This window comes from Larus michahellis, chromosome 2 (genome assembly GCF_964199755.1).
Source record: "Larus michahellis chromosome 2, bLarMic1.1, whole genome shotgun sequence".
NCBI classification, from domain to species: domain Eukaryota; kingdom Metazoa; phylum Chordata; class Aves; order Charadriiformes; family Laridae; genus Larus; species Larus michahellis.
This window is the reverse complement of record NC_133897.1, coordinates 60,532,287-60,559,209: the sequence shown is the minus strand read 5'-3', so window position 1 is coordinate 60,559,209 and position 26,923 is coordinate 60,532,287. Positions and strand designations below refer to the sequence as shown.

At 40.0% G+C, this 26,923-nt stretch overlaps 1 protein-coding gene across 1 annotated transcript in view; it reads right to left on the bottom strand.

Moving 5' to 3' along the window:
- CNTNAP2 (contactin associated protein 2) overlaps positions 1-26,923 on the bottom strand; it is a 1,161,641-nt gene that overhangs the window by 315,916 nt on the left and 818,802 nt on the right. Inside the window, exon 13 of the mRNA XM_074575643.1 lies at positions 11,967-12,167. Within this exon, the coding sequence (XP_074431744.1) occupies positions 11,967-12,167 (201 nt within the window). The remainder of the gene's footprint in view (positions 1-11,966; positions 12,168-26,923) is intronic.

Here is a 26,923-nt window from a genome sequence, read left to right as displayed (position 1 = left end):
GATTAAGCCAGCTCTGTGCTTAGCATGGTAAATGTTGATCTGCGTTGACCTTTCAGTGGTGGCCAGCAATCCTCTCAATTCCTTAGGACTGCTATGTTGAAACACACTTTGCACAGAAATCGTTAAACAAACAAAACTAAAACACCCAATCCAAACAAAAGAAAACTCTCATTACTTCCAACTCCCTAACTTTTGGAGATTTTTTAAGATATTTTTGGATTTGTAGGTGAAAAATTGCATAGTGGTGCAGAGTATCATCACAGATGAATTATTTTTGGTCTGCTTGCAATTTCAGATTTTCCAGAAAAGAGATTGGTTCAGTATCTCTTCCAAACATTCTTGCTACTTGACACAGTGCTTTGCAAAAATTGATGAAAACACAGTCCATGCCATAGGGGACAGATGATTAAAAAGAAAAGAAGCTTTGATCTGTTACTTCTCTGTCATTCAAGAGTAACACCACCGTAAATACTATTAAGATTTTACAAAAGTGTATGTAAAATCAGAATATGTTACAAATATCAGAGGTAGAGACACAATGAAACATCAAAGAGGAATGAGTAAAGGGGAAAGAGAAAAAAAACGCAAAAAAGAACTTCTGAGATGGACTTATGTTAGCAGAAAGCAGATTACTAGTTCTTACGGTGATGGGAGAAAAGATTCTGTTTAACAGTACAGCATGTTCCAAAATACAAATACTTTTGTGGATACAATTTAAACTTGGTACAATAGATTCATTATAGCTATTCATCTATGCAAGTGGTTTGGTAGACACGTGATTTCAAAAATAGCTTGACAGATACTAAATATGTCTTGAATTTATGAGTTAGTAAGATCTGTCCTATAAGTTACATGTATCTAATTGCATATCTGTAGTTTAAACAAAGCATCGCCATTGCTGTTGTGGCAATGCACAGGATCTTAATAAGCTGCAGGTTAAACCCCACTATTAGTTGCGGAGCATGTGTTTGCTTTACAGAGTCCATGCTGACTTACCAAAACATTCCAGCAATTTCTGCAAAGCAGTGTTATGGTAGGCTTCCAACAGAAACTAGCATAAAGGGTCTTTTCTAGGGTAACTGGAATAGTATGCACTAACCAGCTGCTACTTTCTGAAACTCAATACAGTTTAGCACCTAAGTTGGTAACTGATTCCAAATCTTTAGCTGATGCTTCTGAAATGCTGGACTGCATTTCAGTCTTCTGCATCTTGTTAGCAGCTCTGTCTTCGTCATTGCACTGGCCAACAAATGCCCAGATTCGAAGTTTAATTTCCACCAGTAGATGCAGTAAGCATCCTTTCCCTTTTTCTTAAATCTGCAGATTTAAGATTTTACTGATTTTTTATTCTTATTCCTATTCCTATTAATCAAGTGAAATATCTTTCCCACTCCTTATTCCAAGAATCTGAGGAAGCAATCATGAATAATTTTTTCTGGGAACACAAATTCCTTGAAAATAGAACTTACTGTCCATATGCCTTTTCAGTCCACTTTACAGAAAATCAGAGATTTATTAAGTTTTTTCAACTTCTCACAGTAAGCAAATCTCACACAACAAAATATTTCAAAAGATACGTTGAAAAAGGATCTTGTTGAAGTAATTCCTTCTAAGAAGAAGCAATCATTATCTGGAAGCCACCTCCTTCTATATAAGTTCCTACATCTATACAGATTTCCATAAGGAAATCTACAGGTTCGTATGGCTTATGCCAAAAGCACATAAAGGCACAAAAGTTCAAGGGGACAACACACTCTTCTCCCCCAGTTTATAATGGCAATGATGTTACACAAACCTAACTTTAAAATATGTTGTACTTTTTGCATACTCCCTTTAACCTTTAGTAAAACTCCGTCCTCATACACATTCAGGCAACGTTGGCTGGTCTAAGCTAGACACTGTTTTAACACTAGCAAATCTATGCAGGCAGAGTATGAAATCACTGAAGGGGATTTATGGAAAGAATGGGTTATATTATAGAGAAAATGTGAATAAGTAGGGGAAATGTATGTGGAATTATTCACAAGGTGAAAAGGGGAAATTATTTCAGGCAATCCGTTTCAGAGAGAATTCAGAAAAAAAAATTAATAGACTGATTTGGTAACTAACATCAAGCATACATACATAAAAAGAGCAGTAGAAAACCATACTCCTGGAATAAGATGTATTTTGGGCTCCTCATACTTCAAACAGCCACACAGATGTTAGTAATCACACCGTATCCATTCTCAAGTTCATATGCGTCCTGCTGTGTTCCACAGGCTTATCTGATGGCCTCGCTATGAAAAACAGGCGTGATAGAGAGGGTGGGATCTGATAACATCACTAGCAAAAAGTAGTTCTTACAAAGCAGTTCCAGTACTTCCAAACACCAAACGTTAACTAAAGACTGTTTAAAGAGGCTCCTGAGAAGCAGAAAGGCTTTCCAAATGTAAAACCTAGTAAAGAAGAGACAGCTCAATGCCCCAGGCTGCCCGCTGAGAAAGCTCAGGTTAGAATTTAGGAAAGCCTAACTATAACCTTCAGATAATCTGTAAAAGCCACAGCCTGAAGAAATTAAACAGTATCATCTCATCCTTGATAACAGGGCAGGCAACGTTTCAGTAACAGTCGAACACTTTTCTTCTTATAAGGCAACGCAGGGCAATGAAGAAAAGGCCAAGAAGCTGATAGCACAGTAGGGAATGGAGCTCTGTCTTGTGATCCTTTTGTTCTACACATGGGAAGATACCATCTTCCCTTAATTGCATATGCTTAGCCTGCTTCTTCATACAGTTATTCATGACATATTGATCTCGGGAATGGGAATTAAAAAAGAAACACTGGATCTTTTTAGTGCATATTTGAGTAAGAAAAAATACTCTAAGTAATGAGAATGCATTTAGGATATGCGTAAAAGATAAATTCTTGTCAAAAAATGCAATGATATGCCACCTAGATCAATTTGGTCAGAGAAATTAATAAACTAATCTGTTTCGGTCATTCATCAAGAAAGATGACTTTTCCCCAGAACAACCTGGGTTCATGAAGAAGCAATGTCTGTTACTGTTTCTGTGAAAACAATAACCGTGAATGGTTTTGAACAGTTTTTATAAAACAGGATTCAGTACAAACAGTGGAGTTATCATTGCCTTCCTCTACCTTTAAGAAACATAGATAGTGATTCTTTTCCTATAATAGATAGAGCACGTTTAAAGAGAGAGTGGATATTGAGAAACAATCAGTTTGGAATATGCTGCTATAACTGCAAAGTTAAAACTCAAATGCATCACTTTCCCTTAAAAAGGCATAGTAAAGAAATTAGGGTTCACAGCACTGCAGTTACGCTTTCCATAGAGGATTTCTAATATTCACAAAGCTCTTATCAGCTACTATTATTTCTAAGAAAAGCCAAAGCAACATGTAGCCTTTTTCACTTAGTGATACTGGATTAAGTCTAATTCCTACACAGCAGCAAAGATAACTTGGAAAATTAGCAAAAAAACTACTTCACCAGGTAAAAGTATTATGAAGATAAATTGAAACCAAGAGAATCAGTGATCACAGTACCTAAAAACCTTTGCTAAGAGATAAGCAAAGGTGCAGAGTGAAACAAAGACATGAAAGAAGGGTGTATTAATAATGGAATGGAAAAAATTACCTCTTAACTAACCATTTATCTACCTAATATTTACCTAGGACGACCCATATGTATATAAGGAGAAACATTTAACCTATGAATTAATGTCTGTTTCAGTTCTATAGCAACATGACAATGACTAAGGGAAAAAGAAGTCTCCAAAAGCTGTTCATTTCCACTTCCAGAACATGAGCATGCAGGTCAGAGTGGAGCAAGAACATTGTTCCTAGTACTCTTGTGCTTGAAAAATCACTAGAAGTTGAAATCAGCTTTTCTTTAGAATCAGCTTTAGAACAGTGACAGAGAAGAATCATAGAATCATTTAGATTGGAAAAGACCCTTGGCATCATCGAGTCCAACCATCAACTCCAGTCTACAAAGTTCTCCCTTACACCATATCCCCCAACACCACATCTAAACAACTCTTAAACACATTCAGGGATGGTGACTCCACCACCTCCCTGGGCAGCCTAGTCCAGTGTCTGACCACTCTTTCTCTGAATAATTTTTTCCTAATGTCCAGCCTAAACCTACCCTGCTGCAGCTTGAAGCCATTCCCTCTTGTTCTATCACTAATTACCTGTGAGAAGAGACCAGCACCAACCTCTCTACAATGGCCTTTCAAGTAGTTGTAGAGAGTGATGAGGTCTCCCCTCAGCCTCCTCTTCCTCAAACTAAACAGTCACAGCTCCTTCAATCGCTCCTCATAAGATTGATTCTCCAGGCCCTTCACCAGCTTTGTTGCCCGCCTCTGCACTCGCTCCAGCACCTCGACATCTCGCTCATATTGAGGTGCCCAGAACTGGACACAATACTCAAGGTGTGGCCTCACCAGCACTGAGTACAGGGGGACAACCACCTCCCTACTTCTGCTGGTCACACTATTTCTAATACAAGCCAGGATGCCATTGGCTTTCTTGGCCACCTGGGCACACTGCTGGCTCATGTTCAGCCGCTTGTCAATTAGAACCCCCGGGTCCTTTTCTGCCAGCCAGCTCTCCAGCCACACTTCCCCAAGCCTGTAGCGATGCATGGGGTTGTTGTGGCCCAAGTGCAGGACCCGGCACTGGGCCTTGTTGAAGCACATTCCATTAGCATTGGCCCATCAGTCCAATCTATCCAAGTCTCTCTGTAGAGCCTCCCTATCCTCATGTAGATCAACACTCCCGCTTAGCTTCATGTCATCTGCAAACCTGCTGATGATACACTCTATGTCCTTGTCAAGGTCATCAATAAAGATGTTAAACAGAAACGGTCCCAACACTGAGCCCTGAGGGACACCACTTGTGACCAGCCGCCAGCTGGATTTAATTCCATTGACCACCACTCTTTGGGTCAGGCAGGACCTGCCTTTCATAAACCCATGCTGACTAGGCCTGATCCCCTGCTTGTCCATTATATGACTTGTAATGGCACTCAAGATGATCTGATCCATGACCTTCCCTGCTACCGAGGTCCGACTGACAGGCCTATAGTTTCCTGGATCCTCCTTTCTGCCTTTCTTGTAGATGGGTGCTACCTTTGCTACCCTCCAGTCCATTGGGACCTCCCCAGTTAGCCGTGACTTCAGGTAGATAATGGAAAGTGGCTTGGCGAGCACGTCTGCCAACTCTTTCAGCACTCTTGGATGTAACCCATCCAGTCCCACAGACTTGTGCGCATCCAAGCGGTGTAGCAGGTCACTGATCACTTCCTCTTTAATTGTGATGACCTCGTGCAGCTTCCCCTCCCTGTCTCCTAGCTCATGAGGCTGGGTGCCCAGGGAACAGCTAGTTCCACTGCTAAAGGCTAAGGCAAAGTAGGCATTGAGCACCTCAGCCTTTTCCTCATCCTTTGTGACTGTTTCCCTCTGCATCCAATAAGGGAGGGAGACTTTCCCCAATCCTCCTTTTGTTTTTAATGAATTTATAGAAACATTTTTTGTTATCCTTAACAGCTGTAGCTAGGTTGAGCTCTGGCTGCACTTTGGCTGTCCTACATAGATTTACTACGTCTTTATAGTCTTCATGAGAGACCTGCGCCCTCTTCCAAAGGTCATAGACGCTCCTTTTGTTCTTGAGGTCCAGCCAAAGGTCCCTATTTAGCCAGGCTGGTCTCCTTCCCCGCCTACTTGTTTTTCAGCACACGGGGGCAGCCTCCTCCTGTGCCTTTAAGACTTCTCTCTCGAAGTATGTCCAGCCTTCCTGGGCTCCTATATCCTTCAGGGCAGCCTCCCAAAGGATTTTTTCAAGCAGTCTTCTGAGCAGGTCAAAGTTTGCCCTCCGGAAGTCTAAGGTGACAGTTTACTAACACCTCTCCTTGTCTCTCCAAGAATCAAAAACTCAATCATCTCATGATCACGGTGCCCTAGACAGCCACCAACCTTTACTTTCCCCACAAGTTCCTCCCTGTTCACAAGAAGCAGGTCCAGGAGGGCACCTTACCTCGTCGGCTGACTAACCAGTTGCGTGAGGAAGTTATCCTCCACACATTCCAGGAACCTCCTGGATTGTTCCCTCTCTGCTGCGTTGTATTCCCAGCAGATATCTGGGAGGTTAAATTCCCCGACAAGAACAACAGCAAGTGACTGTGAGATTTCCCCCAGCTGCTTATAGAAAGCTTCATCCACCTCACTGCTTTGGTTGGGAGGTCTATAGCAGACTCCCACAGCAACATCAGCTTTATTGGCCCTTAACCTAACCCAAACACTCTCCACCCCATCATCACTATACTTGATTTCCGAGCTCTCATAGCATTCTCTAACACACAGGGCCACTCCCCCACCTCTCCTTTCCTGTCTGTCCCTCCTGAAGAGCTTGTAGCCATCCATTCCGGCACTCCAGTTGTGTGAGGCATCCCACCACGTTTCTGTGATAGCCACTATGTCGTAGTTTTCCTGGTGCATCATGGCTTCAAGCTCCCCCTGTTTGTTGCTCATACTGCGTGCATTGGTATAGATGCACTTCAGATGAGCTAATGATTCCAACACCTTTTTGTGAGTGTGGGCCCCATTTCCCACCAGACCCCTCTCAGGTGCTTCCATGATTTCTAAATGTCTGTCCCTTCTCTCAAATGAAATGGCAGGGTGAGAGTCCTCGCTAGTCAACCATCCTTAAAGCCCTGGCATGCTTCCCTTGGGTTTATTCCTGACGGGCCCAGTTATCTCCCCTTCCCCCCTCATATCTAGTTTAAAGCCCTGTCAATGAGCCCTGCTAACTCCTAAGAAGGGATCAATCAATAAATTTCTTAAGGCTGGACAAGATACATGAAAGCTTACAGGCATGTTTTCTGAAAGAACATTGAGAATTGAATGCTGAAGCCTGAGCGAGTTTTGGAACAGCTTACATCCATCACTTTAGGACTGCAGAAATCCCATTCCTCTCTCAGACTCTTTTTGAAAAACTCTTTTTAAGCAGGAATTAAATCTGCAACGAGCAATCTAGATCAGTTAACATTTAGAGATTTGGAAGTTTATATATAAAGTTCTGATTTGGATGGTTACTTAGGAAAAATATCATATTAAAATTTTCAACTTAGTTTTTATCACAGTCTACCCATAAATCTTATTTACTACTGGTATTACAATTGTTTTATTGTAATAAAACAGATAAACAGCAAATTAAGCTTTCTGTTTCACCTGTTAAACTCCTGAATTCATAAAGGTGCTTGTCTCATTTCCTCTAAAGACAACAGGCATGAAACAGTAATTCATGTACTGCAGTAACTCTGCTTTATGCTTTTCATATGCTGCCTGCAGGCACAGTGAATGGGAATAAAAATTGGAACACAACACCAGCAGATCTTATTCTGTTCTTTGTATCTATGCTTTTAGCTCCCACACTCCGATTATTTGTTACAGCTCCTACAGCTCTGGGAAATGGCAGACTCGCAGATACTGTGAACACAGCAGCCCTCCTCCCTTCAGGCTCCCATTCCCAGGGTGAAGGGAAGAATGGCACAAGAGCGTGCTGTTTCCTCCACATTTTGGAGGCTGAGATCGGTGGCCCATGAATATTTTCATATCAAGGAAATCACAGGCAAGTGTTATTAGGAAGTCTAATGGCAACAGTGGATGAAGATATATAATTTTATTAACTAGCATTCTGCATTCTATTAGTATATTATATTACTGTCCTGTACACCACCTTGCTTCTTACAGCAAAGAAGGGAAGCTTCTTCCTATAAAAGCAAAGTGATTCTATATCTTGTTTTGTTGCTTTCCCTCTTGTTAACCAGTGGGCACAAAATAATTTTCTATCCCCAAGTTCCTGTTTGCAAATGAGGGAAATGTCCTATCACCTCCAACAACAACTGGAAAGTGTATGGGCATCAAGAACTCAGAAAACAGCTAGCTTTCTGCGTGTCCTCAGTACTAAACATATCATTATCTTCTCAAAATGGAAGTTTCCAAGGAAACGAGAAGAAAAGAGGATATGAGAAATGTAAATTTAAAAGAGCAAAACAAAACAAAAGTCTGGTGGGTTTTTTTTTTTTGCAAATTTACATAGACACGTACACTGTTATTAAGTTGCAATTATGGTCTGTGGGCTTATAATTTCATTCATATATTAACAGTACTAGTTACTTGTATTGCCAAGATCAAGGCCCTGTCATGCTAATAACTGCATATTGACAAACGAATTCCTATTCTAAAAAATTATTATCTAAACAGACACTATAGACAATAAGAAGCATCAACCTCACGCTGACAGAACTGAAAAAACCAAGAAAAAAATAAATAAATTGTTAGAGTCATAAAGGAAATCTGTATTAGAGTCCGGAACTGAACACGGATCTCCTCAGTATGTAGTTAATTGACATAAAGGCGGTGAGACAACTGCATCCACCGCAGGCTTCCTGCCTGCAAATGGCTTCCCAAGGAATTTACAGTGTACTTGTAGTTTTATTGTTTATTGCGATAATATGGTGTATTTTCAGCAGAGGTGTTTGGTTTTGCACTTCCTTAAGAAAGTCACCAAGCTATCTAGACTAGTTTTTTTTATTTTCTTATGGTCTTTTGCTAAGACTTTGAAACAGACCCCTAAGTCTGAGTATAATTTAAAACATATTGGCCTGCAAGTTCAAACCTAAAAAAACCCCAACAAACCATAAACCCAAAGCAGTAGTGAAGGAAAACTGCATTCGCACATAAGTCTTTACTTGCTACTAGACAAGGACTGTTCATCCAGCCTTGAGTAGAAAATTGGACCAGATCACCTTCTGCAGTCCCTTCCAACCTGAATTATCTATCCCACGGTCTCACAAGAATGCTGTTTTCGGGAATGTTTTCAGAAGTCACTTATGATTTAATTTACATGGAACATCTTATTACTGGCTTCACTCAGACTAAGTGAGAAGGCAACAGCACCGTGATCTGTAAAATCACTCTCAATCCCTATTGCTGGCAATGATTTGAATCTGTTCTCTGGGACGTACGTGTCATTTTGCTTGGAGGAAAGCCCATGATTAAGAAAAAAAGAAATGGACCTGGAGGAATAGGGAACCAAATTCTAAAACTAACAACAGAACTAGAAAGCTTAGTTTGTACAGACTGCTTTTCATCTGTCTCTCTCAAAGCACGTGGCTATGTGAATTCTTTGACCACTGTGCCTGCAGCCAAAAAAACCCCACAACAACACATGTTTATTAATGTGAAGGCTTTCCTCATATACGGCATTTTGATGCAGTTTCCACTGCATAAAAACCCCCACCTATTTAAGCTATTATTAGCAGCAGATCATATATTAGTGCAATTGTATACACCTTGACGACCTTTTCAGGAAATGCATAACCAAAAGCAGCAAGAGTTATAGTTCACTGATGGCTAGTAAATCACTTTCCATTAATAGATCAATAAACGGCTTTGATTGTGATTTGTTTAAATATGTTAACTGAGCAATTTCTCCCTAAGAAGGAATCATGTTGAAAAGCGATTGAGGCCCAAGAGGCAAAAAGGTGAACAAGTTGAGTTGCTGCGGTCTTCTCAGTTTTCTCTGTTCTCGTTGATGTAATTTAAAACAAATGGACTAAGTAATTCTAAGTGTTTATTTAAGTATCTGAATGATGAAAAGGAAAAGTTCTGACTTAGAAAAGCATCTCTGGACAAGGCCACAAATACTATCCTGATCCCATGAAGTCTACGGAAGTTTTAGCACAGGCTTCAGTACAACCAGGATTCAACCTCCTGAGGAACACAAAAATGTCAATTTATTTTTTTTTTTGCTGCCGTTTCTTTGTGTGGGCACCATGCTGCAATCATTTATACAGAAAGCTCTGTGGTAGAAGAAGCCACATGAGTACTTGGAGCTGTGCTGTGAGATGAATAGGGTGTCATGATGTATTTAGCAAATAAGGCAATCCTCCAAAGAAAAAAAAAAAAGAAACAGAGAAAGGTATGAAAAATTGGTTCCTTAGCTTAGAAGCCACAGACTGAAGCCAAGAACACATAGCTTAGAAAGAAAACGTATTGCCCTCTTCCCCACTAACACACAAATCACTGCTGTGCTATGTGTACAAACCATTATAGCTGTTATGCAAACACTGCAGTGTGATTCTTTGTTACTATCTAGGTTAAAATGATCTGCCTTTGTTGTTTGTTTCTCTCTCTTCCAAGAAAAAAACCCAACCACCTCACAGAGTATCTCTGGAAATTCACTTTCCAGACCAATAAAAGTGGCTTATAAAGAGCTTCTAAGAGAATTTATTTTTCCATTTCAAAGGTGGAAACATGAACGAAGATATATCTGCAAAATACACCCAAACATTTCTGAGAAGCTTAAGAAAGCAAATGTCCGGAATTAATTATTCCTTAAAGAAATTTTTAGTAAGTTATTATTTTTTGTGCTTCTTAATTTTTCTTCTAACTCTAGAAGCTAGGGTAAACATCTGCAATTACAGTATGTATTTATTATAACACAAACATATACTAACAAGTACAATTTAGTCCTGAAATAATACTTTTACACATGTAAAAAAGGAGACTCTAATGCTGTACTCTGTGTGAACTATGAGGTTTCTATGCACATTATCTACAGTTCACATCCCCAAGCAAATTCTCTTTCTAAATACCTGCCCAAAGATACATCCATCTACTACTTTTCTGAAGCATATGCAAGCAGAGAGCTTGTATCCATCAGCAGAATCACAGTAGTTCTAGTTATGAACGTGATTCAGGATCCTATACATTAAGGCCCAAGAAAGAGGAAGTTATTTTCCACTTTGCAGAGTCTCTGTACTATGCTAAATTAAGCAAAATAACAGCAACAGCGACAAACCATGCATTAGAAACAGTTCGAGAACAGCAGGGAGAAGGGAGAGGAGTATCAAGCATTACAGCATCTATTAACTAACAGAATGCTTATGGAATAGGGATAAGATGCACACACATGCCAAATGAATCTATACCACCTAAGAAAACATACCAAAATAAATTAATGAGGGGAAGCAGCTTAAAGTATAACACTGTAAGCATCCAGTCATCAGTTTCATCTGAAATGCATTTTAATTGCTCCTACCACAATGAACTCATTTCACAGTCACAAAAATGAGTTATACATTTCCACTTATAACCCAGTCTTTGTTAAATAGCATTAAAGATTTACTTAACATTAAATACTATCACACACAATTAGAGCAGATAAAGTACTAGGTGCATATTAAGAGTTTCTAAAACTGAATTCCTTCTTTACGTGCTGTTTTACTAATTCTGAAACAATCCATACTTTCGCCTTTATCAGTTCCGGGTAAGGCTTGTTGAGGAGGCACATACAGCAGTGCTAGGACTGTTCTCTTCCACTAGCAGCAAAATTTAGGAAACTTATAATGAATCTACTTGTAGGTAGTAGCATATCATATTTCTCACGCAACCGCATTACTGATCATGCCAATCTCTACCATGTGTAAGGCATCTTATTACCCACAAATAGTCTGTGTTTAAGAAACTGTTTCAGACATATTAGTGGGAAAATCCCAACCCTCATTCAGCCGGTGTCCTTGCTGACTGTAGCATATGAAAAGTGACAACCAGAAAAACAGATTAAAGTTCAAAGCAATTTTTCAATGCCTCTATTGATTAAACTTTGTTACCCTGTTTACCAAAGCCTCCTGTGTTAAGGAGCAACAGTTCTGAGAGAAGAACACACAGTTTTGTGATGAAACAAAATTCATTTTAGTAGTAAGCAAACAGGCAAAATTTCCTAAGAAAATAATTTCTTCTTTATTTTCAATTATTTACCTCTTTGTGAACTTTAATGAAGGCGAACAAACAAGTATGTTCAGAGAATGAACTGGTCTAAGAGGAATACCTGTTGAATTGTTCAGATAAAGCTCTTCCACACTGTATTTAACTCATATCCCATTCTCAGCCTACCTGGTGTATTCAGCAGCCGGGACATCTTGCAGGAATAGGAGATAAACTGCTCGCAGTACTCAGCACTACTGGTAATGGCAGAAATCTGGTCCATTGTTGCACTGTAGTTGAGTTGCAGTACAGGTAACTTTTCCAGGCTATTGCCTCCCACAGAAGTCTGCATTTGCAGATCATGATACACAGTTGTCCATACTTTATCCTCTGAAAAGGGAGGGGAAAAGATAAGACAACAATTGGTAAGAGGCAAAAAGTGGAAATGAATTAAAATAAATCTAGGCCTTTGACAAAAGATAAAAATGTTCCGCAAGCTATTTTTTGAGGGGGTAGTGGGGAAGAAGGGCATTGCACATGAAAAGTCATCATGTGGGAGTATAGTTCCAACAACTATGAACCGATGAAAGGAAGAAACCCTGATTGCCTTTGTAGTTTTGACAACCGATATACTGTGTGAGGAGACTTCCTTGAACAACTGTTGAGACTTCCTTGACCAACAAAGTGATATATGGAACTAGTAAGGATTAGCTTTGATCAGAAATTGATTTGAAGGACACAAGGCTGATACACTAAAGATTCAAGGTTTCTATGTGAGGAAAATTCAATGTGCATGGTAAATTGCTGTGGGTTGGAGATCTATACTGCTTTGCAGTACTGTAACAGGGATGCACCAGATTCTTATGTGATTACATCATTTAGTGATTAATAATGAAAACACTGCAGTTTATCAAGGTTTCCACATTTTTACCCAAGCTGAGTTCCTAGGGTAAACCAAAATTACTGTTTATTGAGACCCAAATATTTTACAATAGCAGCACCATATGACCTCGTTGATTATGGTTATGGTATGGATATCAACAGAAGAAATAATAGAAGTAGGAGACAATGGAAATACAAAAGCTTCTGTTTAGTTGTGTAAAGACAAAAGGAAGGGGGAAGGACAACGTCATTTTGGTGATAAGAAATACAGCAGAATTGGCTGAATCTCAACGCTTTCCACAGCCTAGTGCACATGCAAGAAGTGTGTAATACCCAGCATACAACAGTCTCTGCATGCATTATACTGCTTTAAACTACTGAACAGCAAGTCACTAGAAGTGTTACTGTGTGCCATTTGTCAGTAGGTACCAGAGGAGATTTAAGATGACATATCATAATAATGAAACAACACACCACACTCCTCTTGTTGGAAGGTAGTTTAGAAAGGAAATAAAGAAAAGGCACAGAAATTTCCCTGTTATAGAGCAACCATTACTTTTTCGTAGAGGGACATTCCACAGAACCAAAATGAAAAAAAAAGATATTATGTGAGAAAGACATAAGGTTTCAGAATTAAAACAATGAAGGTTCAGTCAATATCAGTGATACTGTCTTCCTGTAAGAAAACTATTCTATCACTTAGGTGTGAAGAACTTTTAAATTCAAGTTGACTAGCTACCAGTGCAAATAAACACTGTCTCAGCTGATACTTGCTACTCATAGTGTCCATCTCAAATAGCCGAGAACTGAAATAGGTCAGTCCTCCTCTGTGTTACTATGAAAGACTGACAGTAAATAAAACCCAGAAAATTCTCTTTTTTCTACAGATTATCCTTTAGCATATTACAACAAAGCTTCCTAGAAGTGCATCAGGTTATGCCACTAATCTCTATGGTGTATAGTTCTGCGACATTTTAAGTTGTTTTTCTGTTTTTCTGATGAATTTTCTTTCTGCCAAGTCAAAGAAAGGTGTCTTGGACTTGGAATAGGAAATGCAAAACTTAAAAAGAATTCTGTAAGAATCTATTCTGGCACCTTGAACTGGCTTGCACAAAAGCCCTGTTTCCCAGATGAGCCAGCCAGGCCTTTGCCCCAGACAGTTCAGCTGTGGCTGTAGAGCAACACCACTGACCACAGTCCTTCCAGAGATGCAGAGAAGAAAACATGCCATGCTGCTAACTTTGCTGTATTTATCACAGAAACAGATTCTCCAGGGAGATCATCTGGCAGTTTCAGAGAACACTAATTCACCTGACAGACGTGCCTTACAGCAATAAAACCCATAAAATGTAGTACATAGCAGTATGTTTTCAATTCATCTATGTAAATCTCATACCTGTTAATCCAAATCTCTTGAGTCATTCCAAAACTTGTGGCCCAATACTGCGCTTCAGTATTTTAACTACATGAAAATACTTTGATAAACTGAGGCATACTCCAAAGTGCTTCAGTACTTCTTCATCAAGTTCACAGAAATGTGCTTACATAGACTGATGAGTTTCGGGTGCGACCCAGAGTAAATTTAACTTTCCATGTTATGATTATTCTTATCTCCAGGACTCTATACTCCAGTTTATTTTCCAGTCTTAATTTTCACTGCATAGTATCAGGCTATTTTGGATTACACGGAGTCACGTGGACCCATGTGTTTGTAACTGATATGGCGCAAGTCTTTCTAATCAAATGTTCGGAGATAAGGTAAGCAAAGCAGACGGATCCTCCGCAGGGAGTACACATCACCAGCCAAATGAGATGAAATTCAGCAGGTGATGCAAGATGGTAATCACTTTAATATTCATATCTTTAGTCCAAAGCTCTATATCAAAAACGATGCTATTCTGGCACCAAGAATAAAAATAATTTTAAAAAAGGAAGAAAAAGAATTCTTATTTCTGTTTTGCTTTAATCCCACTCCCAAGTACAGAGGAAAAATTTATAATTGTCACCTGTCAATTTATATAGAGAATTCAACACAGTGCTGTTGAGAGCCTGGGACAGAAGTTTACTGCATTTTCAAGAAAGGACTGAGATAGTTTGTACGTTCACTGACAGCAATGTCTCATTTTTGGCAGAAAATACTGTACATGTAAGAGCTCTAACATGGTAGTAAGGCGTGTACTAGGCCAGTTAGAGCCTCATCGTGGATTTCTGAGCCAGTAAAGACTCCTAGACTAGCTGTTAGGACGCCATTTTCTGTCAATAGTACACAGAAATCTCCTTTAAGATACATGGAAGTGAAAAATATGTCCTAGTTAAATTTAATTTCATATATATTCCTGGAAGTTATAGTCACCACCATATTAGTATGAGTATTCCCCTAATACTTTGGCAATTATTTTAAGAAAGCATGACATATGGCTAATGACAAGTTTTTAGAGACAATTTGTCGGTCAGAGCTGTGTATATGACTTTTGTACAGCCAAACACACCTATGAAGAGTAGACACCACTTAACAATTATAATGCTGTTAAGTAGCATCACCTATATAATATTCTATGTGCTTATGACCTTTGTTATTCAAATTAAAAATGACATTAAAATGAATTCATGTTGAGAGTAGTTATTAATAATTTAAGGATACTTATAGTATTCTCATAATATTTCTTTATCAGACACATATTAACAGGAAGTTAAAAGCTAATCTTTAAAGGAAATCTAAGTATGTTTTAAATCACAAAAATGCAATAATATTATACAAAAGGGTGTAAGAGAAATATGAAGTAAAGGAGGGAAACAAAGGGGTTTTTTTCAATATTGCATGGGACAGTTGCCATTTCCTGGGGGCTCTGATAATGTACTTCTGCACCTTAGCCCACTGTGTACTGTTTTCTTTGAGGCTGGTCAAAATACCCTAGTGCAATGAGTAGTCCAGTCAGTCAATGTAAGTGCTGGGCCTGGCTTTGAATTTGAAACTTATATAGAGCCATGGAACTTTGGGAAAAGACACGGAAGTTGAGCGAAAAAGTACATAGTAGAAATCTTCACATTTATGTACAATTCAGGTTTATGGTGAATCTCCCATCACTAGCTAATAAAACCCAAGAGACTTCTCAGTTGTGTTGCAGTTTAAGGAGCTAGGCTGTAGAGTGATACAGTTTCTTTTGATATCACAGTAACATTAAGAAAACAAGAATTATCTGATCTACTGACCTGACTGAAAAATAGATTATACAATCAAAAATTAGGTAAAGCATCATTGCTAATTGAATTAACTCCATTTCTTTTTTGCCCAAAGTTAATCCTCTGCATAGATTTAAATTAATTTCAGATATATTGAAAGTTGGAGCAGTCTCCATTATTCCATTATTAATTTATTCTAAGAAAGACTGATTTTTAAAAAGTTCACTTAAAAAAATCCCCAAACGTTTCCTAGCCCCATTTTAAGAAAATTAGTTACTTGTGAAGTCTCGGAAAAGGAATTCTGTTGCTAAGATGAGTGCTATAAATTCGGGATGGATCCATTATACTTTCCTTATAGACAATGTTTTTGAATCCTAGTTTTAAGAGGAGAAAGAATTCAAGGTAGATTGGCAATAAGCTGTTTTTATAGCAAGGTGAACCAGAGAAGTAACGTATGCATTGAAAACATAGCACATGTCCAACTCTGTCCTCTCTCTTCCCCTCTAGCTGTCCATATTTTAAGATAAAGTGACTTTTGCCTTCAGCAGAAGAGACTGGATACTTCCATACACATGGAAGCATAAGAACTACCTGCAATCACTAGGCTGATAGTAGCTTTGCCACTGGAGGACTGAGTACCAACACTAGCTAACTGCTAACACACTAGGAAGATAAGGCTCTCCCAGATGACCACGTCTTTATTCAAATTCAATTCTTCTTAGCTCTTTTTTAATGTTACATAGAGTGTTGCCATTGTACAGGAAAATAGATATGAAATAGTGGTTCTTTCATCATTTTCTTTTTAGCAGTGAAGGAGGAGTCTAATGGTTTTTGAACTGAATGCAGGAAACCAGTAACCATAGATTCTTAATACAATTCATAACGGTTTTCACTAAGAACAATCTAATTAGATCCAAACTGCTAAGACATTTGATACAATTATAGAGATAATAGGCTCCCTGTAATTTAGCGTATACATCACTCTATGGTGAAGGACTTCCTCTCCCACAGATAGATATTATAGTAAGATTAAGTTCATTAATTTAAGAAGTACCTTTTTTTCCCTAAAATAAGGGAAATGACCATCTATTTCTTCAAAAGGAAATTAAAGAGACAAAATTTACTTTGCTGAAAACACCTGTCAATTGCAATGACTTATTTACAATCCTGCCCACTCACTAGTTGTTTTTCACTAATAAAAAGTGAAATGGTTGACTAATAATTAATTGTGATTAGTAATGATTCACTAATAAAAAGTGAAAAGAACTTCAAAATTTCATTGATCCCCAGCATTCATATGATCAAATCAAATATTAACACAAGTGATTTTTCCCACTTCATATTCAACATATTTTGTGATGGTGGTGATAGTATTTAACATTATGTCACTGACTATTTTCCATATGCTCACTTTCTCCTGTTGTTGAACTTACCTCATTCATATGTTTGGTGCTCACTCAAGCAAGAAAACCTGCTTCTGATAAGCAACACAAGTAGTCTTTGGTAATGATAATTAACTGGAAATAAGTTTGGAAAATAAGCTTCAGAAAACATAACATGTATTCCACAGGTATGGACATGTTTTTTTTTCCCTTTTACTTTAATCTACAGTTACAGTTATCACTATTAGAGTTTTACTTTTTTGGCATTAATGGGCTTATGTTCTTAGGATATTATTTTATTTGATATTTTCAAGAAATCAGAAAACATTTTTATTTCTCGGAAAAGATCATTCTCTCTCTGATGAAATAAATCAGTGGCTTTTTTGATGGATGCACCTTCATGACAGTGCTGACAGCCTTGATAAATGTCATCTGGTATGATCACTTTCATCATACACAACCACACCTTGATTCCCGGTTGAAGCCTCAGAGAAGATGGTTTTGAGAAAACTTGAGCATATCAAATAATTCATGTTCCTTTGATGACTCTCATTATTTACAAGCCCAAAAAGAAAGATTGCAAGTCCACACCAATATTCATGGTGTGCTTCGTCCATCAGCCATAGGCAAAATGGACATGCTAGAAACGTTAATCCTCAAACTGATGGCATTTCTTCTAGACGGCTGTCTTCTTGATCACTAACACAATAGTGGCTAATTAATTTTTATCCAAAATGTTGCTCATTGACAATAGTTTTATCCCAAGTTTCTTTCTCTTTGGCACACATACTTGGCATGAACTTGTAGGAAGATGAGTGAGGATAAGTGGTCTGTGCTGATGACCAGTACTACAATGCTGATACCTCTCATCTGCGTCTTCTTTAAACAAACAGTGCATATTCTGTATTCAGATAACATGTAAAGATGGGATGGTTAGCTGAAAGCTCAGTGAACATAAATGTAAGGGAATACCTATGACAAAGACAAAGGGAAGTCATTTCAAGGTGTAATAAAAATTATATCCATCTCCATCTGCTGCTGGGTGCTCTGCATTTGTTGTTAAGAATTGATGCCTGAGGGCCCTATTGGATTTCTAACTACTATTTGATGACTGTATTGCATCAACATTTAGGAATGTGTTTCCTTCACATATGCCAGCCTGAAGATAGCTCTTTACTAGACACCATGTTTTTTACCATCATCAGAGCATTTGTCACTTCAAATTAGATTACTGCAATGTGTTCTACAATATGCTACACTACAAATCACTCAAGAAACTATATAAGACAGCCCATTTAAAAGTGGACTGCCTTCTAGGGAGGACAAAAACTACAGTTGTAATCATCTCATATTATGAGATCTCAAGTTTTATTTTCTCATAAGAACATAGTTGGTATTTCAATTTCTGTTGAATTGTGTGGGATGGTACCACAACAGTCATTAGCAATGCGATTAAACTAAGCATTTTTTGCAGCAATGTTGTAGACTCAAGATCCAATGTATACAACTGATGTAAAAAAAAATTACAGTAGACAATACCCCTACCCCAATACCCTCTTTTCCCTCCTTCCACTTTTTTTTTTTTTTAGTATCTCTATATATGTCTATATATATAAGAGTCTAAAACTATATATAGCAATTTGAAACTAATTCTGCTACGGACTTCTAAGGAGCTACAGTTGGTTTATAAAAATGAAAAATGTAGGTTTGACTGAAGTTAATAAGTGTTTTGACAATCTCGCCTAAGATTTGCAAATGTCAATTTTGCAGTAAAGTTATTCTGGTGATATGAATTCTATTGCTTTCATCTACTAATGTAGAAAAAGGGGTTTAGATCAGAAAAATCCAATATTTGGAAGAAAAAAAGAGAAGAGTAAATGAAGAGTGTTCTCATGGAACAAATTCTATTGAAATCAAAGTCAGTAAATTTCTTAATCTGTTTATGTGGGGAATAGGATCAATCCCAAAACATAATTCAACCATTCCTGCACTAATTTTCTCCTTCTACCATTCCTTTCATTGTTTCTTCATCAAGATAATAATAACTCTTCAGATTTAATTACCAACTACTGATTGGATATTTTCCTTTTTACTTACAGACATTGCCTTCTGAGCCAATGAAACTGTACACTTGCCCTTGTATTTGTGTAGTGTCTTTCATAACAATTCAGCAAGAAGAAAACTTTTGTGAACTTACTGTGACACTGAACGACATAAGTTTATATTTTAAGTCAATGGATAAATCAGATGCTTTACAAGATACAGTGGAAAAAGGTGACCAAAATAATGTTTTCAGGGAAGCAGCTGTGATCAGAGAAGTGATAATGAAATGGCTGTTTCAACACAGCTTGTTAGAAACCTGAAGGGACACTACTGAAGTGGGAAGAAGGGGATGACTTATCTGGATTACTAGGCATGATTTCAAACCATTCAACACAGTTGCATGTGAAAGGCCAGTGCCAAGAATGTCTCGAGAAACAGGATACAGATTACGCATGCCTTCAAAGAGAAAAGACTGCAGCAACACAAAACATTGTTATGCTGAAAAACAGTGCCTGGTGGTGGTGGGGGGAAGCTTAAATCAGATTTGGGCCCTAATGTAGAAAATCACCTCATATAGGTCTTAATATAAACAAGATTTTAAAAATGATCATATATTGAAAGGAGCCATAAATAGCAAGACACAGTACAGCTATACGAAGGAGGACTCGGATCATTTAAGTGCCTGGTCTAACAGATGGCAATTACAGTTCAGTTTAGATTAAGGAACATTAAAGTCAAAAACAAAGGACATAAAAGAATTAACAGTATGGTTGTTTTCAGCACAGTGAACAGAATATGGGCAAGGGCAGGAAATTTCTTTTATGGTTCAATAACTGAAGAATTGACAACTGATTCTACGTTCTGGGGAGTGGCCTCATACATAGCCAGGTGTTATGCAGCTGGGAAGATCAAACGCATGCACCTCCCTTAAAGTTTTAGTCTTTCAGTTCATTTTAGTGTACCATGGGAGCACATACACTTTAAAGAAATCAACTACTGCCTGATTTTTTCTTTTACAAAACAACACAGCAAAATTCTTTAGCTATGATCAGGGCTTCCTAGAATCACTGAGAAGTACCACATTTAAAAAAATATATATTTTAAAGGATATCTTGAAGAAAAGTGGTTCTCAAAGATTTCACTATGTTAGCTTGAACCTTAGAAAACCATTTCCTGATCTATCTTGACTGAAAAGTCAGGTCAGTTTTCATTTCTCTTCACCTGAAGAGGCAGAAAGAAGACCAATGCAGGTCTCAACTGTTACCACTAAACAAACTTTCTTTCTCCCATGAGCGTTTGAGTGCTTGAATCTTCAACACACTTTTCACTGATCCAACTTAATTCTCTCAAGAACAACGTCCTCCACTCTCTCACATCCTGCTAACTCCTCTGCTTGGACAGACAGGAAAACGAATATAGTGTGCTGAAGTAGCCTTTCTAATTACTGCGTCAATAAACTGAATGTCAGACATCCTTCTGAAAAACTGATGTGAAGAATTAAAAAAGACATGTTTTCATTAAAGTACCCTGTTCCATTTTCAAGAATGTAGCTTTGTTTTGATACTGGCTTTTTGGCTATTTGCACCTGAACAATGGGAAAGGGGAATCTGAGTAACTGAATTTCTAAGCAGTATTTTTTCATTTTGCTTTCAATATGTGTCTCCAGATTGGGGAAGTTACAGTTTAAAGTTTTAATGCACACTGTTGATAGTTCGCAATAATTTCATCATTATTCTGAATCATCAGCTGCATTTAAACTTAGGAATCCCATTTGAAGATTGCTGCGTTATCTCGAGGCACTGCCTAACTAAATAACACACTACTGCCATATGTAGTTTAGTGTAACATCATGTTTCTTGGTTTTTTGACATTTTGGCACTTGTTCAATAGAAAATTCCAAAACCACTGCCATTAGTTGTCACAGAATAGACAGTAAAATGAAGTTTAGTTACGTTGTGACTGACAGAAGAATTTTGATGTCTTGAATGTCTTTATTTCTAATCTCTCAAATGAAGCATGACTTTAAATTCCACAGTACATCACAGTGCTTTAGTGATTTAATTTATCATAAACCAGCCATGCATTATTTTAAAACGCATTCTATACAAAGCTTTTTAGCACACCTGTGGTTTAAAATGCGACAGAGAGTGACATTAGGAGAAAAGAAAAAGCTAATTAGACTTCATATTAAAGAAGTCAGCAACTTTAATAAAGTCTGTTTAAAAGTTTTTCCTTTCCTGAATCTTGGGATCTAATTCTGTCTCAATCTAAACCTAATGTAGAAGACAGAAATCATAATTTGCAGTCCTGAATTACAGAAAAAGGCATAGCTTGGTCCTGAGAAAAAACAAATAATCCACATATACTTAAGAGTAGTAAAGGTCACAGTATAATTCCTTTAATGAAAAAAATTAAAAGTACTATAAGGATGAACAATAAAGATCATGCTAGACCAACAAGAAACTTTCAACCTCTAGAAATTCTTGAATGTGAAATTTTTCACTTCCTCATAACCAAAGGATGTGACCTTCTCTTTCCCCCTCATTTCAGGACCTACACAACCATCATAAAAAACCCCTAAATTGCAGGGGACTCCAACTATCCTTGCAGCATGTATCCTGTTTCTCCTTCATACTCTTTTTATGCTCCAACACAGAAATCAGACGATGCACAGAAACCACCACAGAATTTGGAGAAGAGGGTGGCATACATGAAAATGAAGATGATTTTTACTAGGTCTAATATTACTTTCCTTTTAATTGAAGGCTTACAATACTGTCCCATCTACTCCAATAATACTCAGAAATACAACAATACCAATTAATAAATTTAACACACATTTCATTATTTAGAAATTATATATTTTAAATTAATATTTCTGAGATGCCAAAAGGTTGTCATTGTGCGTAACTGGACTTTCTAGCTTGGGTCCAACAGAATTGAATGGCTAAGTGCTTTTGTTATATCCTTACCTGAGAAAAGATGCGTTACACCACCTCTGCTCCTACTGAGGTTCCAAATATATACAGAAGCCACGCATGACAACAGCTAACTGCTTTCCAGAGCAATAAGAAAGGAAACATCTCCATTCACATGGGACAGCCTGGTATTTAGGGATGACAGAGAATACTGTGCTGGATCAGACAAAGTTCTACGTATGGTCACGCCGATTACTGCAAAAGTCGATTACAGCTTACCCATACACTTCGGCATACTTGGCCTGGACCTGCAATTTGGCCTCTATCAGTGACTCTTTTACACGTTCACGGTCTTTTCTATTGGTAAATAGACATGCATTTCATGCAGCTCCGCTGGACACCTAGCTTTTTGACTACATTTTATGTAGAATTTTAAAGGATTTCTCCATCATAATGTAAAAAGATGATGTCTGGAACAGAACAAGTAAGTCTGAAGTGAAAGTACTGACTGCAATGCAAACCATTTAGCGCAATGCACCGCTTAGGGGTCTTCAAGTGCCACCTCTAATTATGAGCAAATTTCCAATTTTTTTATTAGGTTTCCCCATATTTAACAAATAGAAAGTTAATTTCCTTGAGCAAGACAGATAAATTATACCCTCTTTTATATTCAGGTAGCTGTCAGGGAAGGCTCACACTTGACAGGAAGAAACATTTCCTTACCAAGAGGGTGCTCAAACCCTAGAACAGCTTTCCTGGAGAGATGGTTGATCATAGAATCATAGAATCATTTCGGTTGGAAAAGACCCTTGGGATCATCCAGTCCAACCACCAGCCCCACTCTACAAAGTTCTCCCTTACACCATATCCCCCAACACCACATCTAAACAACTCTTAAACACATTCAGGGATGGTGACTCCACCACCTCCCTGGGCAGCCTAGTCCAGTGTCTGACCACCCTTTCTGTGAAGAATTTTTTCCTAATGTCCAGCCTAAACCTACCCTGCTGCAGCTTGAAGCCATTCCCTCTTGTTCTATCACTAATTACCTGTGAGAAGAGACCAGCACCAACCTCTCTACAATGGCCTTTCAAGTAGTTGCAGAGAGTGATGAGGTCTCCCCTCAGCCTCCTCTTCCTCAAACTAAACAGTCCCAGCTCCTTCAATCGCTCCTCATAAGATTGATTCTCCAGGCCCTTCACCAGCTTTGTTGCCCGCCTCTGCACTCGCTCAAGCACCTCGACATCTCGCTCATATTGAGGTGCCCAGAACTGGACACAATACTCAAGGTGTGGCCTCACCAGCACTGAGTACAGGGGGACAACCACCTCCCTACTTCTGCTGGTCACACTATTTCTAATACAAGCCAGGATGCCATTGGCTTTCTTGGCCACCTGGGCACACTGCTGGCTCATGTTCAGCCGCTTGTCAATTAGAACCCCCGGGTCCTTTTCTGCCAGCCAGCTCTCCAGCCACACTTCCCCAAGCCTGTAGCGATGCATGGGGTTGTTGTGGCCCAAGTGCAGGACCCGGCATGGGGCCTTGTTGAAGCACATTCCATTAGCATTGGCCCATCAGTCCAATCTATCCAAGTCTCTCTGTAGAGCCTCCCTATCCTCATGTAGATCAACACTCCCGCTTAGCTTCATGTCATCTGCAAACCTGCTGATGATACACTCTATGTCCTTGTCAAGGTCATCAATAAAGATGTTAAACAGAAACGGTCCCAACACTGAGCCCTGAGGGACACCACTTGTGACCAGCCGCCAGCTGGATTTAATTCCATTGACCACCACTCTTTGGGTCAGGCAGGACCTGCCTTTCATAAACCCATGCTGACTAGGCCTGATCCCCTGCTTGTCCATTATATGACTTGTAATGGCACTCAAGATGATCTGATCCATGACCTTCCCTGCTACCGAGGTCCGACTGACAGGCCTATAGTTTCCTGGATCCTCCTTTCTGCCTTTCTTGTAGATGGGTGCTACCTTTGCTACCCTCCAGTCCATTGGGACCTCCCCAGTTAGCCGTGACTTCAGGTAGATAATGGAAAGTGGCTTGGCGAGCACGTCTGCCAACTCTTTCAGCACTCTTGGATGTAACCCATCCAGTCCCATAGACTTGTGCGCATCCAAGCGGTGTAGCAGGTCACTGATCACTTCCTCTTTAATTGTGATGACCTCGTGCAGCTTCCCCTCCCTGTCTCCTAGCTCATGAGGCTGGGTGCCCAGGGAACAGCCAGTTTCACTGAGAAAGATTGAGGCAAAGTATAGCAGACTCCCACAGCGATATCAGCTTTATCGGCCCTTAACCTAAACCAAACACTCTCCACCCCATCATCACTATACTTGATTTCCGAGCTCTCATAGCATTCTCTAACACACAGGACCACTCCCCCACCTCTCCTTTCCTGTCTGTCCCTCCTGAAGAGCTTGTAGCCATCCATTCTGGCACTCCAGTCGTGTGAGGCATCCCACCACGTTTCTGTGATAGCCACTATGTCGTAGTTTTCCTGGTGCATCATGGCTCCAAGCTCCCCCTGTTTGCTGCGCACACTGCATGCATTGGTATAGATGCACTTCAGATGAGCTAATGATTCCAACACCTTTTTGTGAGTGTGGGCCCCATTTCCCACCAGACCCCTCTCAGGTGCTTCCATGATTTCTAAATGTCTGTCCTTTCTCTCAAATGAAATGGCAGGGTGAGAGTCCTTGCTAGTCAACCATCCTTAAAGCCCTGGCATGCTTCCCTTGGGTTTATTCCTGACGGGCCCAGTTATCTCCCCTTCCCCCCTCATATCTAGTTTAAAGCCCTGTCAATGAGCCATGCAACTCCTGCCCCAAAATTCTCTTCCCCTTCTGGGACAGGTGCATCCCACCTGCCACCAGCAGGTCAGGTGACTCATACAGCAGCCTGTGATCAAAAAACCCAAAGCCCTGCCGATAGCACCAGTCCCAGAGCCACGAGTTGACCTGATGCCTCTTCCTGTTAATTTCCTCATTCATGATTGACTCTGAAGGGATAGAGGAGAATACAACTTGTGTTCCTGATCCCTTAAGCCACCGCCCTAAGGCTCTAAAATCTCTTTTAATCGATTTTGGGCTCCTTCTACCCACTTCATCACTACCCATCTGAAATACTAATTGGAGGTAATAGTCAGAGGAGTTTACTAGGGTCAGAAGTTTGTCCAACACATCCCTGACCCGTGCCCCAGGGAGGCAGCAGACTTCCCTGTGAAGTGGGTCAGGACGGCATATTGGCCCCTCCGCCCCCCTCAGTAGAGAGTCACCCACAACAATGACCCATCTGCTTTTCCTTTTGGAGCCAGTGGTGATGCTAGGTCCATGGCGACTTTGTTCTTCTAACATTTCTGGCCTGGTGTATCGTCCTCCTCTCCAACAGCCAGTTCCTCTTGCAGGACTCCATACCTGTTCTGCAAGGGCAACTGGGAAGGTGGGAGGGGCCGGGAGGGGACTCGCCTGCTTCCCCGAGCAGGGACCTGTTTCCATTCCCCCTCTTCTCTGTGATCCCCTGCTATTGCCTGGTGACGAGAGGGGAGGGGGTCCTCTGACCTGTGTGGGGCCTCAACCTGTTCCCTTTCTCACAGGGAGCGGGTCCACCAGTCGCTCTCCCTCTCACATTCCCTGATACTCCTCAACCTCTCCACTTCTTCCTTCAGCTCAGCCACCAGAATGAGCAGATCATTCACCTGTTCACATCTGACACAGGTGTTGTCTCCGCTGCCCTCCATCGCGAGTGCCAGGCTCCAGCACTCTCTGCAGCCAGAGGCCTGGACGCCCACATGTTTACGTGGGGCCTCTGTCTGGGTGCCCACAGTTTTTTTAACAGCAGCCTTCGACCAGGTAGCAACCATGGCTGGGTCTCTATACACAAGTGACCCCTTGTGACTCGACGGTCAGCTGTGGGGAGCACTGGTTGCTCGCTCTGTGCTGTGGCCAGGGAGTAGTCCCTGCCCTCCTGGAGGCTTCCTATAACCTGGTGGTTTGATCAACCGCAGAGGTGCTGGCTCTGCCCCCAGGCTCCCTCACCAGCCCGCCCACCAGCTGACAGCCCTCAGCACAGGCCGAGGGCTTTTGCCGGCTTCCAAAAGCCCCAAAAAGAGCTTTTCGTCATCCCTCTTCGCTGCAGATCCCTTCCCCAGCACAGTCTTACCTGCCCTGAAGCTGGTCTCCGCGGCAATGGCTGTTTGGCACGACAATAGGGTCATTTAATTTTCCCCGGGGAGGTGCTGTCTCCGCCCCCAGGCTCACTCAGCAGCCTGCCCACCAGCTGACAGCCCTCAGCACAGGCCGAGGGCTTTTGCTGGTTTCCAAAAGCCCCAAAAAGAGCTTTTCTTCGGCCCTTTTCGCTGCAGATCCCTTCCCCAGCGCACTCTTACCTGCCCTGAATGCCTTGATGCCCTATGCCTGTCAGTATTTAAGAGATATTTGGACAATGGCCTTGACCTCACACTTCAACATGTGGTCAGCCCTGAAGTGGTCAAGCAGTTGGACTACATGGCTGTTGTAGGTCCCTTCCAGCTCAACTCTTCCTTCTCCTTCTCCTTACACTGACTATGATGTGTCTACCTGCGCAAACTTTACTAGATTTAGGAATAAACCAGGAGAACCAAGTTTGATCATATTTGCCTTCTCCTAATGATTTCCAGTAGCAAAAAAGTCCAATTTGCACTTACAAGGTCCATCTTAATTATAGCTGTTATTAGTCATATGAGAGACAA